Consider the following 18454-nt stretch of genomic DNA (forward strand, 5'->3'; position numbering starts at 1 on the left):
CAACTATGATTGGACACACAATGAGTACTATTTATCTTCTAAGTCACCCTCAAATTCACCCCTTACTCATCAGGTTTTGGGGTGTGGTACTACTGGTATCTAGGCCAGGGGATGTTGGTAAAGAGAACAGCTACCCCCAACCTAAGGTGCAACAATGAGTTATCTGGCCCAAAATGTCAATAATGCTGAGACTGAAAAACTCTGGCCTAGCAGTACTTTTTAAAACCTAAAAACACATGTATCTTTTATAGACCAATTCTAGAAATACACTTTATAGAAACTCTTACAAAAATGCCTAATATATACTACAAAGGCATTTATCTCATTTTATAATAGAAAACAAATAAAATCAAACAAAATGACCTATAATTTCTACCAACAGATGATTGAATATATAAATGATGCTTGGCTCAGTAGGTATTAAAAATATTCATTAAATACATCAAAATATGAATGGATAATAATCCATAGTGAAATAATATTCAGAAGACATGGAATAACGTCTCAAATTTAAATGAAAAATTAAATCATAATACTACATGCATATATATTTGTGCATGTGCATATACAGTTATAAATAGTATAATCCTGTTTTATAAAAGTATACATTGGTAAATGTACTGAAAATAAGTGGAGAAAAATACCCTAAGCTATTATTAACAGGTATCTTGGGGAAGTGGGACTATAAGGAACTTTCTCCTTCTACATTATAAACGTCTATAATGTTTGGCGTCAGATACGCAGATGACACCACCCTTATGGCAGAACACGAAGAAGAACTAAAGAGCCTCTTGATGAAAGTGAAAGAGGAGAGTGAAAAAGCTGGCTTAGAACTCAACATTCAAAAAATAAAGATCATGGCATCCGGTCCCATCACTTCATGGCAAACAAATGAAGAAACAATGGAAACAATGACAGACTTTATTTTTTTGGGCTCCAAAATCACTGCAGATGTTGACTGCAGCCATGAAATTAAAAGATGTTTGCTCCTTGGAAGAAAAGCTATGACCAATCTAGACAGCATTTATAAAGCAGAGGCAATACTTTGCCAACAAAGGTCTGTATAGTCAAAGCTATGGTTTTTCCAGTAGTCACGTATGGGTGTGAGAGTTGGTCTATAAGAGAGCTGAACACCGAAGAATTGATGCTTTTGAACTGTGGTGTTGGAGAAGACTCTTGAGAGCCCCTTGGACTGCAAGGAGATCAAATCAGTCAATCTTGAAGGAAATCAGTCTTGAATATTCATTGGAAGGACTGATGCTTAAGCTGAAACTCCAACACTTCGGCTACCTGATACAAAGAACTGACTCACTGGAAAAGACCCTGATGCTGGGAAAGATTGAAGATAGGAGGAGAAGGGGATGACAGAGGATGAGATGGTTGGATGGCATCATCGACTCAATAGATATGAGTTTGAGGAAGCTCCGGGAGTTGGTGATGGACAGGGAAGCCTGGTGTGCTGCAGTCCATGGGGTCGCAAAGAGTTGGACACAACTGAGTGACTGAAATGAACTGATAATGTTTGGCATGTCTATATATACATGGTTTTAGTTTTATATCGAGGGTTCCCAGATGGTGCTAGTGGTAAAGAATACACTTGCCAATGCAGCAGATGCAAAGATGTGGGTTCAATCCCTGGGTTGGGAAGATCCCCTGGCGTAGGAATCCCACTTCAGTATTCTTGCCTGGGAATTCCATGGACAGAGGAGCCTGGCGGGCTACAGTCCATGGGGCTGCAGAGTTGGACACGATTGAGCATGCACAGTTTTATATTCAGTGTAATTAATCTTTTTAAATTAAAAAAAAATTTACTTATTTATATTTATTTTTGGCTGTGCTGGGTCTTTGTTGCTGTGTATGGGCTTTCTCTAGTTGCAGCAAGCAGGGGCTAGCTCCCCTAGTTGTGGTGTTCAGGCTTCTCATTGCACTGGCTTTTCTTATTGCAGAGCATGGGCTCTAGGGCACTTAGGCTCAGTAGTTGCAAACACGCAAGCTCTACAGTTTGAGTTCAGTAGTTGTGGCATATGGGCATAGTCGCCCCATATCATGTGGAATCTCCCCGGACCAGGGATTGAACCTGTCCCCCATATTGACAGGAGGATTCTTAACCACTGGACCACTAGGAAAGTCCTGGTGTGGTTAATCTTAGGCATCAACGTGACTGGGCCAAAAGGTACCCAGATATTTGGTCAAATGTTCTGGGTGTTTCTGTGAAGGTGTTTTCGTTTTTATTTATTTATATTTCATATTTGAGTACAGTTTGTTAGCAATGTTGTGATAGTTTCAGGTGTACAACAAAGTGAATCAGTTATACGTACACATCTATCTATTCTTTTATAAACTCCTTTCCCATTTAGGTTATTACAGAATATTGAGATTTCCCTGTGCTATTCAGTAGGTCCTTGCTGGTTATCTATCTTAAATACAGCAGTCTGTACATGTCAACATGAGGATGTTTTTGGGTGAGATTAACATTTCAATCCATAGACTTGAGGAAAGGAGACTGACCTTCATAATGCAGGTAGGCAGCCTCATCCAGTCAGTTGAAGGCCTGACTAGAACAAAAGGCTCACCCTCCCTCAAATAAGAAGGAATTCTATCTGACAGCCACCAAGCTGGAATATTAAGTTCTTCTTTTTGGTGATCTTTGAACAGGGATACTGGCTCTTCCTGGTTTTAACAGTGGCCAGTTGGCCTATGGATTTGAATTGGGACATCTCTGCAGATTCTAGACTTGCCAACTTCCCTAATTACATGAACTGATTCCTTATAATCTCTTTTATTCTCAGGAGAATCTTTATATCTTCAGCAAAAAAAAAAAAAAAAAAAAGATCACATATTTTGGAAGAAACTGCTAGATGCCTATCCTATATCTATTCTCTCTCTCTTTCTTGTAGCAGAACACCAATTTATCCAGGGCAGTAGTATGCTCAATAAAAAGACTATTTCTAGTTTTCTTGGGCAACTGGGTTTGGTCATGTGATTGAATCTGGGTGATAGGATACAGCAGAGTTTACTGGTGGTATAGCTCTTTGACCTTCCCCTCTTATCTTTTCTGCTTCCTATGTCTTGAGCTTCTGAAGCTCTCTTAGATCAAGTCACAAATGAAAAGCTGAGTAGCAGAAGGGACCTCCATTCCCAATTACAGTGGAGCTGCCACATAGCTCTGAACTCTAGGTATCTATACTTCTTTTAGGTATAGCCTCTGTTTTAGAGAAACGGACCCTTTTGTGTTTAAAGCCACTGTTATTCTGGCTTTTAAAAATCGTAAGCAGTAGAACCTCATGCTGATAGGGACTTGCACAGATATATACTTAAAATGTCACTTCACTTAGTAGTTAATGGAATAGAAAGACCTAGATACATAGCCAGGGATCAGAGACAAATTTTTCAAAGGGCTAATGGATTAATAGGCTATAACTAGATTAACAAAGGTATTATGTTTCATTTATAACAACACTTATCAAGAGTCAATTTAAACTTAATATAAAGATTAGTACTTATCATGACCACTTGCCTGGAAGAAAACAACCAGGTGATTATAACTCTTAGGTAATCATGATAAAAGGCAGGTCTTTACTGGACCCAAAAGAAAAAATGTGGGTCTTCCTTGACAAGAAAACAATTGCAAGGCACATTTTCCACTATGAACACTTCATTAAGCAAGCCTGAGTGACTCTCTTATGTGTGGGTAGAGGAATTCTGGCAATAAACATTTTATGTATTAAAAAGCTACACTTATACCAGAAGGCAGACGGAACAATTATAAGATTCCTAAAGGACTATTTTCAAGAACTATTTCAACCCGTATTGTACTCCTCAATGTATGATATGCACAGACAGAAAGTCTTGGCACTTTTCCTCCAGCTTAGCTATGTCCTTACAGCTTTACCCACTTAGGGTCCAAAGCATGCCTATAATTCATGACTCTAGAAACTTCCAGGGAAAATTTGACCACACAGAACTTAAAGAGGAAGGAGGTCACAGAGTAAGGGAAAATAGGAATGGCAGAGTGCTGCTATTCAGTGGAAAAAGAGATAAGCAAGGACAAGAGAGATAAGAAAAGTAGAAGACACAAGGAAAAGTGAAGGAGATATGAGAGACGAGGCTAGAAAACGAAGAGGTGGAAGATTAAGAAAAATATGTTGTCATTTAGTACGGCTTGTTGTAAACCTACTATCCAGTACTATACACTCTGAATATACTTTTCATAGAATTAATGCTGTAAATGATGGCTAGGGTCTCAGATCAACCCCACAGAGGCCCACTTAAACCATTATGTGGCTAACATATTGATGAACTACTTCTACCAAACTGTCCTTTGTAACAGAAGAGGAAGGGGTTTCTCTCTGGTTTCAGTGTGCTCACCTTCTGAATTCTTACAGTGTGTGGACTGTATTTTTTAGCAGCGCCCAGGTGCTAACAGCAGTGGCACCTTCCCACGGTCAGCTTCAGCCAGGACCACAACTCTCCAGGTAGTTCCACGGTGGAATATCACCTGCCAGGCACCTCCCTTGAACTACTTCTCCTACACCCCTGCAGGCAGCCTGTGGCGAGTTCCAAAGGAAGCCTTCCCCCAGCACTGGTGATCTCCAGCAGTCCCAGAGGGGCAGCACATGAGACCGCTGCCACACTCTCTGGGTCAGAATCTCAGCACTGAGCGGTAACGGCCTTTTCCTTGGGTGCTCTATCTCAGTCCTAGGGACGGTGGCTGCTACCTGCACCTGCTATTTCTGATGTTTCATAGAGAATAAACCACAAATTTGGGAGAGGGATTATTTTTGGACTGAAGAAAAGGGAATGGGAGATGTCACAGACGAGATTTTGATTATACCTGTAATGTTTAATAAGCTAAGCAAGGGAGAATACTAATTGTTGGTTATGTAATCTAGACTTTTGTACATATATGAGATAATTCACATTAAAATCAATATTAAAGTTAACAAACTTTCTCAAAACATGGGTGACAGAGTAAAAACATTATGTATGAAACTAATTATGTTTAATTGGTAAATAGAATGAAAAGTAGTAAATTAAGAACTAAATAACAAGACGCTGCCTTCCATTCTAATACTTGAACACTTGCTCATTCACTAGACAGGAACTATGTTCTAGAGGAATACTGTAGGACAAAGGTGACTAAACAGTCACTGTCCTAATCATCATTTAGCTTGGCTACAAATGTTGCAACTCCAAAATTTCATTAGTTGCGAGCAATCATAAAAAATTCTACCATATGAAAGAAATACCTAAAACCTCAAAACACATTGGGGATCCCACCTGAAAGTAACAATTACATTAAGAATACTAATTTAATTTAGGCAAAAGCTACTGTTAATATTTATGACTCACTGAGTTTAAATCCATTTCACAGGGGTAAGAAACTCTGGACAATATAATTATACCTTAAATACTATTTGCTTCTTTTAAGAAACAAGGCCATAGGGGTTTTAAAGAATATATTTCTTATGTCTTAATTAGTATAACAGTTAAGTTTAATAGTTCAGTTGCTCTGTCGTGTCTGACTCTTTGCAACCCCATGGACTGCAGCACGCCAGGCCTCCTGGTCCATCACCAACTCCCAGAGTTCAGTGGAATAAATGGTTTGTGTGTGTTAGTTGCTCAGTCGTGTCCAACTCTTTTTGACCCTATGGACTGTAGCCCACCAGGCTCCTCTGTCCATGGGATTCTCCAGGCAAGAATATTGGAGTGGGTTGCCATTCTATTCTCCAGGGGATCTTCCCAGCATAGGGATCGAACCAGGGATCTCCTGAACCAGGGATCTCCCGCACTGTAGGCAGATTCTTTACCATCTGAGCCACCAGGGGGTACTTAACATTAAAATGTGTTGGTTGTTAAAATGCAAACTTTCCTGACGATCTATCCTAGGTGAATCAGGTAGAAATGAGATACACCTGAGGGACCTGCCTATTAGCAATTCTATAGAATAAGAAGAAAATAATGCACTCGTGTCTAAAATATTAACTGAAAGTTGATCATCTGTAGTAAGTAGTAAAATACAATGCGAGATTGCATTTATCTATGTATATCAAGGCTCAGAAGTAATTTCAACTCTGTTCCTTGTACTTCACCTAAAGTTATTTTTGCAGCTCCTTCTATGACATGTGATTTAGAATCTTATGTTTTAGCACAGTTCATCCAGTTCTTTGTTCTGTATCATGTTTCCCAAGGACTATCTGCATCAATGTTCAGAATGATGGTTCTCTAAGAAGTAGCCAAAGAGGGAAGAGTAATATTAGAGTTTTCCATTCACACAGTTAAAATTATACTTTTGCAAATAAAAGCTTAACTCTCAATAGATGGCTATTTGGAAAAGCCATCTATTCAGATGGAATTTATATTTCTTAGAGTCCAGATATCTGAGGTCCTGGGGTACAGAAATACTACTAACATTATAATTTCCAAAGGCCAGCCTTGCCTCCAATAGTCAGTCAAGAGAGTTTATTTGACTATACAAGTGTAATAAATATAAAGATTACCTATATAGCTAAATGTAACAAGTGTTTAGAACAAATATTAATGATTGTATAGTTTATTCTTATGTATGGTAATCTGGCAAAATTAGAAAGCAATACAGAATATAGAATACAACAATATAGAATTTTATATGCCTGTATCAATATTTCTACCAACTTCCCTTAGTTCTCTGGCACAAGCAATTTCTACTTTTCACCACTTTGAATTTCACCTGTCCCCTAAATCAGGGATATAAAAAAGTATCTGCATTATGCTTTTCATCCCATTAATCCACTCTTCTGTCAGTGATTCAACATCTTTTTTTAAGCACAATCTCCCTTTACCAAGGCAAACTCAAAAAGTAGAATTGTAGGTTATATACAGTGGCTATAAAAATGTTTTTCTCTGTTTTACTTTTTAACTGAGCTTTTAGGAATATATTGTGGCAAAAAAAGAAGAGACTGTATCTATACCTTTCGTCAGTGTTGAAGTTCTTCTTGATAAAGGGCACAGTTTAAATTTCATCAGACTCATGAAAAGATAAAGGTCTTGGATCAGATTCCCCAACAATCAGGGGTTCTGGAACTGCCTGCCCTCCGCATCTCTTCTGCCAGTAATCTTCATCTTAGGCTTCCTGTGAACACAGGCTGCATTTCCCTCTCTCCTTTTAATGCCCCTGCTCTTCTCACCCAGTGACCGTAATTCTCAGAGGATTTCACGATCACCACAGCATATCCAGCTTTTCCTTGTTCTCTACAGAAAAGAATCAGCCCTAGGGTTTCAGACATCAAAGATCTTAGCAAAACAGAAATTAGAGGGTGTGATGTGAGGATAAAAGACCCAGGAAATACAATTTGGAAGAGATTTGGGACCCCACGGATTGTAGCCCACCAGGCTCTTCTGTCCATGGGATTCTCCAGGCAAGAATACTGGAGAGGGCTGCCATGTCCTTCTCCAGGGGATCTTCCTAACCCAGGGATTGAACCTGCATCTCCTGAATCACAGGCAGAGTCTTTACTGTTTGAGCCACTAGGGAAGATATAATTTGGGAGAACAAAGAGTACAAAAAGTCTTTTCAAGGGCAAAATAGTAAAGGAAGAAAGAAGAGAAGACGGTGATGACAGATGGAAGAAAGAAAAACATACTAATCACTCTGAACATTTATATAAAGTAACTTGCAGAACATGCAATATCACATTTGAGCTGTACACAAACAAGGTGGATCAATAGCTGATATCAGTTTTTAAACTAATGGCATAGTGCAAAGGGAAAGAAAAGTCCTGAATGCCTCCATCGGGTAGTGCCAAGTTCTGCCCTCCGTACAAGTCACCCACTATTCATTCATTATCTTTGTGCTGTTTCAGTAGGTCATTGAAAAATGGTCTAAAGCAGGCTTAATCTGGAATGGAGCTCTCAGAAGACTTTTGCCAGGGTTCTAAAAACCTGAACAAATAGAATTCCAATGATACCCAAGGCTGCTTTCCAGGCTGAACGAGTGGGAGATAATGCAATTCTCTGATAGTTTTTCAGAGTCAGGCGTGTCTAGTCCCTATAGTTCTGCTTTACTGGAGGCAGAAACTGATCAAGAAAGATTACCTTCTAACAGCTTGGACTCTTTTTACTTTCTCATGATGCCGTGTGCTTCATAAAGGATTATTACTTATCAAGGTTATTAACCCTTAAATAAAAAAGACCTAAAAGACGGTTACAGCTGTGCCAAATTAATAAACACCATATAATTTGGGTACTTGCAGAAAAAGCCCTAATTTTTCTACCTTTTTATTGGGATAATAATATTTTCTCTTCAATGTATCATAAAGACCGATTAATTTCTGAAGTATCTGAAACTACAAATGGTTTAGGATAATAATGCATGTAGGTCTTATAAGTACAGAAAAAGAGGGGAGGGTGGGGTAAGGGAAGCTGTGGCTTATAATTAATAACTGTTTCTGGAAACTACACATTCATAAAAACATTTGGTCAATTAAAATAACTTTAGTTAGTGAATGGAAATTAGTAATATATATTCCCTAGTGCATGCTGCACACATCACTGCTACCAGAATTGCTTTAAAACTATTCTTAACTCATCAAAAATCTCTATGATGTTCTAAATGCCTTCCCATAACTACTACTAAATGCTTTGGCCACTTTCCTGCTATTATTCCTGACACACATTTATAGGATATACATATACATATATGTACAGCTGACTCACTTTGCTGTGCAGTAGAAACTAACATAACACGCTAAAGCAATTATACTCCAATAAAAATTAAAAAATAATCAGAATTTAATTGAGATGCCAGGTTCATAGCAACTTACATCTTTCTTTTTCCAGATAATCTGAAGATGAGAATTCAAAAGATTTTTTTCCTTTTTTTTCTTTAAACTTTTTATTTTGTATTGCGGTAGCTGATTAACAATAAATGATTTTTAAATTAAAAAAATTTTCACCTGTGATGAGGTAAAGACCAGTGAAAACAAACTTAACAATTTGAATACCCAGTCTTACTAACCAAAAGTTTCTACAAGTAAGGTATATTGCTTTCTTGCTAAGTCACTTCAGTCGTGTCCGACTCTGTGCGACCCCATAGACGGCAGCCCACCAGGCTCCCCCATCCCTGGGATTCTCCAGGCAAGAACACTGGAGTGGGTTGCCATTTCCTTCTCCAATGCATGAAAGTGAAAAGTGAAAGTGAAGTCGCTCAGTCGTGTCTGACTCTTAGCAACCCCATGGACTGCAGCGTACTAGGCTCCTCCATCCATGGGATTTTCCAGGCAAGAGTACTGGAGTGGGGTGCCACTGCCTTCTCCAATATTGCTTTCTTAGATCCACACAGATACAGTTAACACCTAGTGCTTGCGCCACCATTGTTCTAAGCATGTTATAATAATTCTCAAAACAAGCCTATAAAGAGGCTACAAAGAGCTTAGTTAAAACATGGGGAGTGAGGGAGTTTACTCAGCCATTACTCAGCAATGATCAATTTTTATCTAAAAGGTCCACATGCAGTCAGAAAAACATCTAAACAGTCAATAAAACAAAAATAAGCTTCCTATAAGTAATACTTCTTTTCACATGTAATAATATGGGCTTCTAAGCTATGGTAGACAAAACTTCTATTCCCCTTCCAATTCATGTACTCCAAATTGGTTCAAATTTTATCTATCAGAAAGGAAGAGTGAAAATAAATTAACAGCTTTCTTTATAGCTAACTTATTGGCTTCAATACCCAGATAAAGTGACTCAATTAGGTCACAAAAGTCACTGGAATCCTATCACCATGGTATGTAGGAACTTACTGGACTTTTTAAAACTTTTTATCAGTGGTCAGAAAATTTCCAGAAAGGTTTAAAAAGTAAAATAAGAGAAAGGTCAAAAGCTGCAAAATTTATAAATTTTTCCATTTGAAAAGGCTGAAGAAATCATAGTGGGATTGAACTCTCCTTAGACAGTGTGAAAACTTATATAATAATACACCGAGACCTGAAAAACCAATTAGAAGGAAGTTACATGGGATTTTGTGAGAAGTAGTAAATCATGGACAAAAAGCACTATTGCATTTTCGTCGTAAATAATATTAAGCCTTGGGACACATACTGGATTGTATCTTGCAGAAAGCTATCTAGAAAATGCAAAAATTGAGTCAAAATAAGTGTTGCTGTTATGCCAAACAAAAATTAATTTATAAGCTATAACTAGTCTACTGGTGATCTGATCTAGGAAAGATGATTTGAGAGGACTAAGACCACTTTTCCTTTCAGGTTAATTTTTGTAGGCCCTTACTGTTGCTCGATTTATGACACTAGCATTCTAATGATCTTCTCTACCTGTCCAATTCAGCCTTTATGTGGTCCCTAGTCACTTAAGAAATAGACAGCCTTCAAGGGTTTGGTTCCCTGACGCTCAACAGGGTAAAGTCCAAATTCCTGAGCACTGCAAATCCGCCCTCCTCCTTTTCTAGCTACTCTCCTAAACGTAGCACTCACAAGGCAGGGGCTTCCTTCACAAACTCTCGTCTCTGATCAAACACCTCTATCTCTGTGGTGGTCAAATTCCAAAGCTAGGCTCTGTGTTTTGACCCCTGCAGGTACAGGCCTAGTTTCTTCAAAATGCCATGCAGTTTCATGCTTCTGTATCACTGCACATGTTATCCCATCTAGCTGGAATGCCTTTCTGTTTTACCACGTTCCAGCTGGGTGACCTTGGACAAGTTCATTAACTTCGCTGAACTCTGCTTCTTCATATAAAGACATTAGCACTCATTTGCTATCACTATGAAATAATGAATGCGAAAAGTCGCTTTGTAGACAGTCAAGCACTATGCAAGCATTAACAATCTTATCATAAATCAAAAGAGCACACAGTATTCTTGGTAACTATACTTCAGTTGACCTAAAAGAGTAAGATTCATCTCTTGGTTTCCAGCCCCCTCTCCAAGAATGCCCTGCATTTATCCCACTTTCTGACTCCAATAAGTCCTTGTCCTTCTGTCTTCAAAAGATAAAAATCTATCATGATGTCTAGGTCATTTGAAGAAAAAGACTTAGTGGGAAGCTCCTCAAAGGTAAGGACTGTCCTTTCTTCCACCTTTCCTATTGCCTTCACAAGAGTACTGTGTGGTGCACAAATACTGGTAAAAAGGAAAAAGATGAACGAATGAGTGAATGCAAGCATATCTTGTCCTCTGTGAGCTTATAATTAAAAGAAGTGAGTGAGTGACATGGTGGGTCCTAGATGAATCTGGCTTTATGAAAGTGGTAACAAATGCCTTCAATGTCATCAAAGGGAAGTAAGAAACTGAATTTCCTGCTATGCTTGTTTTATTTGGTGATTTGATACGTGTTGTAATTGCTGTCTTAGTGACTCATGCTTAACATGTGAATATTTTAACATTAGAATCACAATATACAATTCAATATCTGTTTTTAAAAAATTTTCTGCACTAGGCTCAATGAGAACATGAAGATAAAGATGATGGATTTTCCCCATTAGATGCTAAACATACAGAAAAGAAGCTAAGTCATCAATACATGTAATTAATACAAGGCAGAATGTTATAAGGTGTATGGAAGACCTAAGGCTAGTGACAGTGAAGGAAGACATCTGACCTAGGGCACTGGGCCCATAAAAATTACAGCTATATATTACAAATTACTGGGCGCCAATAGCTTATGTACCATCGAATATTTATTTTACATATAAAACATGTTACATGCAATGGCGGATATTTCTGACCGTCTTCCTCCTTAATCTAATTGCAAACCTAACTGCATTGTTATCTAAGGAATAAGGACTTACTAGTCACATGTGTGCCAAACACAGTTCCCAGGCCCTTAAGCATATTACCTCATTTAATTTCCGTAACAACCCTACGACACAGATACAATTATCCCTATTTTACAGATGAGAAAAACCAAGGCCCAAGCCTTGTAACTTTTCAAGGTTAAGAGGCAAAAATGAAAATACGTAAGCAAGGACCTGGGAGAGAAATATGAGTATTCCACATAGAGTGTGAGCGGACCCACTTGTCACAACTGCTTCGAGCAGTGCTTTTCCACCTCTCCTGAACGTACCGGTGAGAACAACCTCTATCCCTTCCCTTCCCGCCAGGGATTGATTTTCTTTCCCAAATCCATAACGGAACCGTTATTCAGATTCTCTCAAACATTTCCAGTCCAGAAGCCAAACCGGTATTTAAATCATAAGCAGTGCAGGGTAAATGAGACCGAATCAGATCCCTGGATGGACAAAGCTCAGGTAGGAATCACGAAATTAAACCTCTCGGGTTGGCCATCCATTCCTGGATCACCTCCAGGGGATGGCTGCAGCACCCGGCTTACCCAGGAGGCGCTACCTCGGCAGTATCCTCTCCTTCTGACCCCAGGCGACTGGGCTTTTGCCATCTGCTCGCTTTATCCTTCACCTGCCGGCGCTTGCCTGCACGGTCTCCATCCTGTTCGGACCAATCGCCAGGCCTCACGCGCCTCGCTCTCCCCGCAGTTAAGTTCCAAACCCACCCGGGTGCGTGTCGGCCCCTGCAGAGGCAGCCCGTCCCGCTCCCTCCCCCGGCCGGCTACTCACGGTTCCAGTACACCGGGTAGCATTCTCCTTGGGTCACATCCACCTCGTAGAGGCCGCCCCGCACACACACCCGCTCGATGTTCACCAGCTCCTCCATCTCGCGCCCGTGCCCCGCAATGCGCGGGCAGAAGCCGCAGACGCGGTCCTCGTCTTCGTCCTCCACGGAGCTGGAGGCCGGACCCGCGGGTGAGGCCGGGCCGCACACATGGTCGCCGTCCGGGTCTTGGGCCCGGGCTCGGGCCCCCGTGGCCTGCAGTAGCGTTCGGAAGGCAAGCTCGATGCGGAGCGAGTCGTAGCCGATGAAGGGCTTCCAGGTCTTCTTGTCCTCCTTGTAGAACCAGCGCACCTCCTCCGGGCCCAGCTCCGTCACCACCTCGTATCTGTGCCGGGCGGCCGCGCCGCCGGGCCGGGTGCGCTTCCTCTCACCGGGGCCTCCTCCAGCCGCCCCGCCGCCCCCCGAGTTCGACGGGACCAGCGGCTGCTGAGGCGGGTGCAGCGACGAGGAGCTGCCGCCGCCTCCACTCTCGCCCTCGCTGTAGTAGCGCAGCGAGGAGCCCGACTCGGCCGAGCTGAAGTCATAGTTATCGTCACTGAGGCAGGGGTCCAGCGCCAGGTGATGGTTGTGGTCCTCCGCTCCCGGCGCCAAGTGCAGCCCGGGCTCCCCGCGCAGCAGGGCCAGGGGCACCTCGTCATCGCCAGGCTCCCCGACTGGCAGGTGGTCGAAGCGGCAGACGCTGCCCCCGAACGCGGGTTCCGTGTCCGAGCCCAGCTCCCAGGCGGCGCCGTCGCCGCCCCGGCCGCCGTTACGCTCGGAGCTCCGCGGAGACCCATGGCCCGGGTAATTCATGCTGTGGAGACGCCGCCGGCCGCCCGGCTCGGCGCCGAGCCGTGGTCCCCAACGCTTCCGCCACACATTCAACGTCGCGGCCCTCTCCACCCGGAGTTTTTAATCTTTCAAATCCCGAAGGGGGCTGCGGCGGTAGAGGCAGCGGCGGCTCCACCCACCCTGAGTCCCCCAACCTCCGCAGCCGCGTGCCGCCGCCCGCCCCATTGTCACGCAGCCCGACGTAGGCGGTGCTTGCCCCTGGGCCCCGCCCCGCCGGCCGCGCGCGCCGTCCCGGAAACCCCTTCTCAACCCGCACAGGGCAGGCGCGGCGCCGGTTGCTTCTCCCGCCGTGGGATCCCGGTCAGCTCAGGATTTTTCAATTCTCCTCCCCTCCGCTCCCATTTCCCTGCGGTGCTGCTGCCTCGGCCCCCGCCCTTCTGCGGGTCAGAGCCCAGGTGTGGAGAAGCTTTACCGGATTCATCCTTGCAATCTGGGTCATGAGCCAAGGCTTAAGCTACCCTTTGAGAGGGCCCCGGGAAATTGGATTCTCCTGACACTGCTTCTGTGACCTTAGGCCTGCCTGCAGCCCTGGGTGGACCCTATCAGCCACCTGGCTCTGGTCCCTTCAGAATTGGCCCACGCGAGGACACTCCATTCCTTGCCCACTGATTCCTAATGTGGCGTCTCCACTCCCACTCAAACCCAGGTCTAGATCTGCTTTCATATGCCGTCTGGTATTATTGTCTTTCAATACTTATTTCCTGTTTTCTCAACCTCGTGAGGCCCCTGTTGGAGACCAAGTCTGTATGTCTCAATCTCTCCCACAGTGGATGCACAATGTTGATTATAATAATGTCAAGTCCAGCCAGTTACGATAGATTACTAAATCGAAAACCAGAAAGTCAGGTTCTAGAATTAGTTTTGATAACTAGCTAGGGCTAGTTACTTAACCTCCATTTTTCTGGTTTCCTCATCTGTAAGATTAAGTAATTATTGGACTAAGTGATCTCTTGAAAAAAGTCTCATAGCAATGTGATTCTGTAACCTTCAAGTTTTCTTCCTGTTATCTATGCATCTCTGATTCTGTGGCTCATTTTCTGGAACAGGCTGAATGCTGAAGCTCCCCTACGTGATTCTTTGACACTACAAAAAAAAAAAAAAAATGCTTATAAAGCCAATCACCCTGTGTTGAGAATCCAGAGAAAAACAATCTCCAACATCAGTATTCTCAAGATCAGACAATATTCAACTTTTTGTTTTAAGATTTTTTGGTGTGCACCATTTATGGAATTTGTTACTCATTGCTCCTATTTTATGTTTTGTTTTTTTTGGCCTTGAGGAATGTTGGATCTTAGTTCCCTGACCAGGAATTGAACCTGCAACCCCTGCATTGGAAGGTGAAGTCCTAACCACTGGATTGCCAGGGAAGTCCCAATATTCAGTTTCTTCCCCCTACCCCCACCTCCATCTGTGGTGGAATCAGACTGATAGAGAATTTTTTCTTGCCCTTGAGATCTAACCTGTCATTATTTAAAGGACATTTTAATTATTTAAAAGATAATTTAAATTCTCTTTAAAAATGGCATTGTTTCCCATGGGCAGATACAAAGTACTGTTGGGGTTCATGGCTTGGTAAATAGAACATACGAAAGGTATCTGCCCCAATTTGTGCCCTTGGCTGGATAATCTTGCACAATGAAAAACCAGCTGGACATTGCAGCCCTGACTCAGAGCATGTAAGATCAGAGCACTTGTTTCTGTTTATGTTGCTTTCTGAGTACCCCTGTGTGTCAGTTTCTTCCCCAGTCTTTTCTATGGACAGTTTTCAGAATCTGAAATAAGGTCTGAGCTTTGATCTATTTGTTATCCATTATAGCATTAATTCTACAGTATTTTGATGTCACCTATGCACCAGAATCTAGATGTGCTAGATTCTAATTCAAAGATAATGGGAGAGACTCAGTTCCTTCAAGGATCTTACTGCCTAGTGGGAGATACATACAAGGAAACATACATGGTATAGTACAGGGTGCAAAGTACTATGTGTGTGTGTGCTAAGTCGCTTCAGTTGTGTCTGACTTTTTGCCACCCAATGGACTGCAGCCTGCCAAGCTCCTCTGTCCAAGGGATTCTCCAGGCAAGAATACTGGAGTGGGTTGCCATGCCCTCCTCCAGGGGATCTTCATGATCTAGGGATTGAATCCAAGTCTGTTACATCTCCTGCACTGGCAGGTGGGCTCTTTACTGCTAGTGCCACCTGGGAAGCCTGAGCAAAGTGCTGTAAGTTCAGTTCAGTCACTCAGTTGTGTCCAACTCTTTGTGACCCATTGGACTGAAGCACACCAGGCCTCCCTGTCCATCACCAACTTCCACAGCTTACTCAAACTCATGTCGATTGAGTCAGTGATGCCATCCAACCATCTCATCCTCTGTTGTCCCATTCTCCTCCCACCTTCAGTCTTTCCCAGCATTAGGATCTTTTCTAGTGAGTCACTTCTTCGTATCGGGTGGCCAAAATATTGGAGTTTCAGCTTCAACATCAGTCCTTCCAATGAATATTCAGGACTGATTTTCTTCAGGATGGACTGGTTTGATCTCCTTGTAATCCAAGGGACTCTCAAGAGTCTTTTCCAACACCACAGTTCAAAAGTATCAATTCTTCTGTGCTCAGCTTTCTTTACAGTCCAACCCTCACATCCACACAGGACTACTGGAAAAACCATAGTTTTGACTAGATGAACCTTTGTTGGCAAAGTAATGTCTCTGCTTTTTAATATGCTGTCTAGGTTGGTCATAACTTTTCTTTCAAGGAGTAAGTGTCTTTTAATTTCATGGCTGCAGTCACCATCTACAGTGATTTCGGAGCCCCCCAAAATAAAGTCTCTCACTGTTTCCATTGTTTTCCCATCTATTTGCCATGAAGTGATGGGACCAGATGCTTTGATCTTAGTTTTCTAGATGTTGAGTTTTAAGCCAACTTTTTCACTTTCCTCTTTCACTTTCATCAAGAGGCTCTTTAGTTCTTCCTCACTTTCTGCCGTAAGAGTGGTGTCATCTGCATATCTGAGGTTATTGATATTTCTCCCGGCAATCTTGATTCAAGCTTGTACTTCATCCAGTCCAGCATTTCTCATGATGTAGTCTGCATATAAGTTAAATAAGCAGGGTGACAATATACACTCATTTTCCTATTTGGAACCAGTCTGTTGTTCCATGTCCAGTTCTAACTGTTGCTTCCTGACCTGCATACAGATTTCTCAGGAGGCAGGTCAGGTGGTCTGGTATTTCCATCTCTTTAAGAATTTTCCACAGTTTATTGTGATCTACACAGTCAAAGGCTTTGTCATAGTCAATAAAGCAGTAGTAGATGTTTTTCTGGAACTCTCTTGCTTTTTCGATGATCCAGTGATGTTTGCAATTTGATCTCTGGTTCCTCTGCCTTTTCTAAATTCAGCTTGAACATCTGGATGTTCATGGTTCACTTACTGTTGAAGGCTGGCTTGGAGAATTTTGAGCATTACTTTGCTAGCGTGTGAGATGAGTGCAATTGTGCAGTAGTTTGAGCATTCTTTGGCATTGCTTTTCTTAGGGATTGGAATGAAAACTGACCTTTTCCAGTACTGTGGTCACTGCTGAGTTTTCCAAAGTTTCTGGCATATTGAGTGCAGCACTTTCACAATGTCATCTTTTAGGATTTGAAATAGCTCAGGTGGAATTCCATTACCTCCATTAGCTTTGTTCATAGTGATGCTTCCTAAGGCCCACTTGACTTTGATTTCCAGGATGTCTGGCTCTAGGTGAGTGATCACATCATTGTGGTTTATCTGGGTCATGAAGATCTTTTTTGCATAATTCTTCTGTGTATTCTTGCCTCCTCTTCTTAATATCTTTTGCTTCTGTTAGGTCCATACCATTTCTGTCCTTTATTGAGCCCATCTTTGCATGAAATATTCCTTTGATACCTCTAATTTTCTTGAAGAGATCTCTAGTCTTTCCCATTCTATTGCTTTTCTCTATTTCTTTGCATTGATTGTGCAGGAAGGCTTTCTTATCTCTCCTTGCTATTCTTTGGAACTCTGCATTCAAATGGGTATATCTTTCCTTTTCTCCTTTGCCTTTCACTTCTGTTCTTTTCTCAGCTATTTGTAAGGCCTCCTCAGACAACCATTTTGCCTTTTTGCATTTCTTTTTCTTGGGGTCGTCTTGATCCCTGTCTTCTGTATAATGTTATGAACCTCCGTCCATAGTTCTTCAGGCACTCTATTAGATCTAATTCCTTGAATCTATTTGTCACTTCTACTAATTGTATAATTGTAAGGGATTTGATTTAGGTCATACCTGAATGGTCTAATGGTTTTCCCTACTTTCTTCAAGTCTGAATTTGGCAATAAGGAGTTCATGATCCGAGCCACAGTCAGCTCCTGGTCTTGTTTTTGCTGACTGTATAGAGCTTCTCCATCTTTGGCTGCAAAGAATATAATCAATCTGATTTCGGTATTGACCATCTGGTGATGTCCATGTGTAGAGTCTTCTCTTGTGTTGTTGGAAGAGGGTGTTTGCTATGACCAGTGCCTTCTCTTGGCAAAACTCTTATTAGCCTTTGCCCTACTTCATTCTGTACTCCAAAGCCAAATTTGTCTGTTACTCCAGGTATTTCTTGACTTCCTACTTTTGCATTCCAGTCCCCTATAACGAAAAGGACATCTTTTTTGGGTGTTCTAGAAGGTCTTGGAGGTCTTCATAGAACCATTCAACTTCAGCTTCTTCAGCATTATTGGTTGGGGCATAGACTTGCATTACTGTGATATTGAATGGTTTGCTTTGGAAATGAACAGAGATCATTCTATGGTTTTTGAGATTGCATCCAAGTACTGCATTTTTGACTCTTGTTGACTATGATGGCCACTCCATTTCTTCAAAGGGATTCTTGCCCACAGTAGTAGCAATAGTTGTCATCTGAGTTAAATTCACCCATTCCAGTCCATTTTAGTTCCCTGATTCCTAAAATGTTGATGTTCACTCTTGCCATCTCCTGTTTGACCACTTCTAATTTGCCTTGATTCA

General features: G+C 41.9%; 1 protein-coding gene across 8 annotated transcripts in view; it reads right to left on the reverse strand.

Moving 5' to 3' along the window:
* DDHD1 (DDHD domain containing 1) overlaps nucleotides 1–13604 on the reverse strand; it is a 66146-nt gene extending 52542 nt beyond the window's left edge. For 5 of the 8 annotated variants that reach the window (XM_027554128.1, XM_027554125.1, XM_027554126.1 and 2 more), the window contains exon 1: nucleotides 12565–13603. In XM_027554128.1, coding sequence (XP_027409929.1) covers nucleotides 12565–13411 — 847 coding nt within the window. In that variant the 5' untranslated portion in view covers nucleotides 13412–13603. Of the gene's footprint in view, nucleotides 1–12564 lie in introns of all 8 variants that reach the window. The other 3 variants (XM_027554122.1, XM_027554121.1, XM_027554127.1) reach the window with 2 other exon arrangements.
* Between the last annotated feature and the right edge of the window lie 4850 nt (nucleotides 13605–18454).

This window comes from Bos indicus x Bos taurus, chromosome 10 (genome assembly GCF_003369695.1).
Source record: "Bos indicus x Bos taurus breed Angus x Brahman F1 hybrid chromosome 10, Bos_hybrid_MaternalHap_v2.0, whole genome shotgun sequence".
Taxonomy (NCBI): Eukaryota; Metazoa; Chordata; class Mammalia; order Artiodactyla; family Bovidae; genus Bos; species Bos indicus x Bos taurus.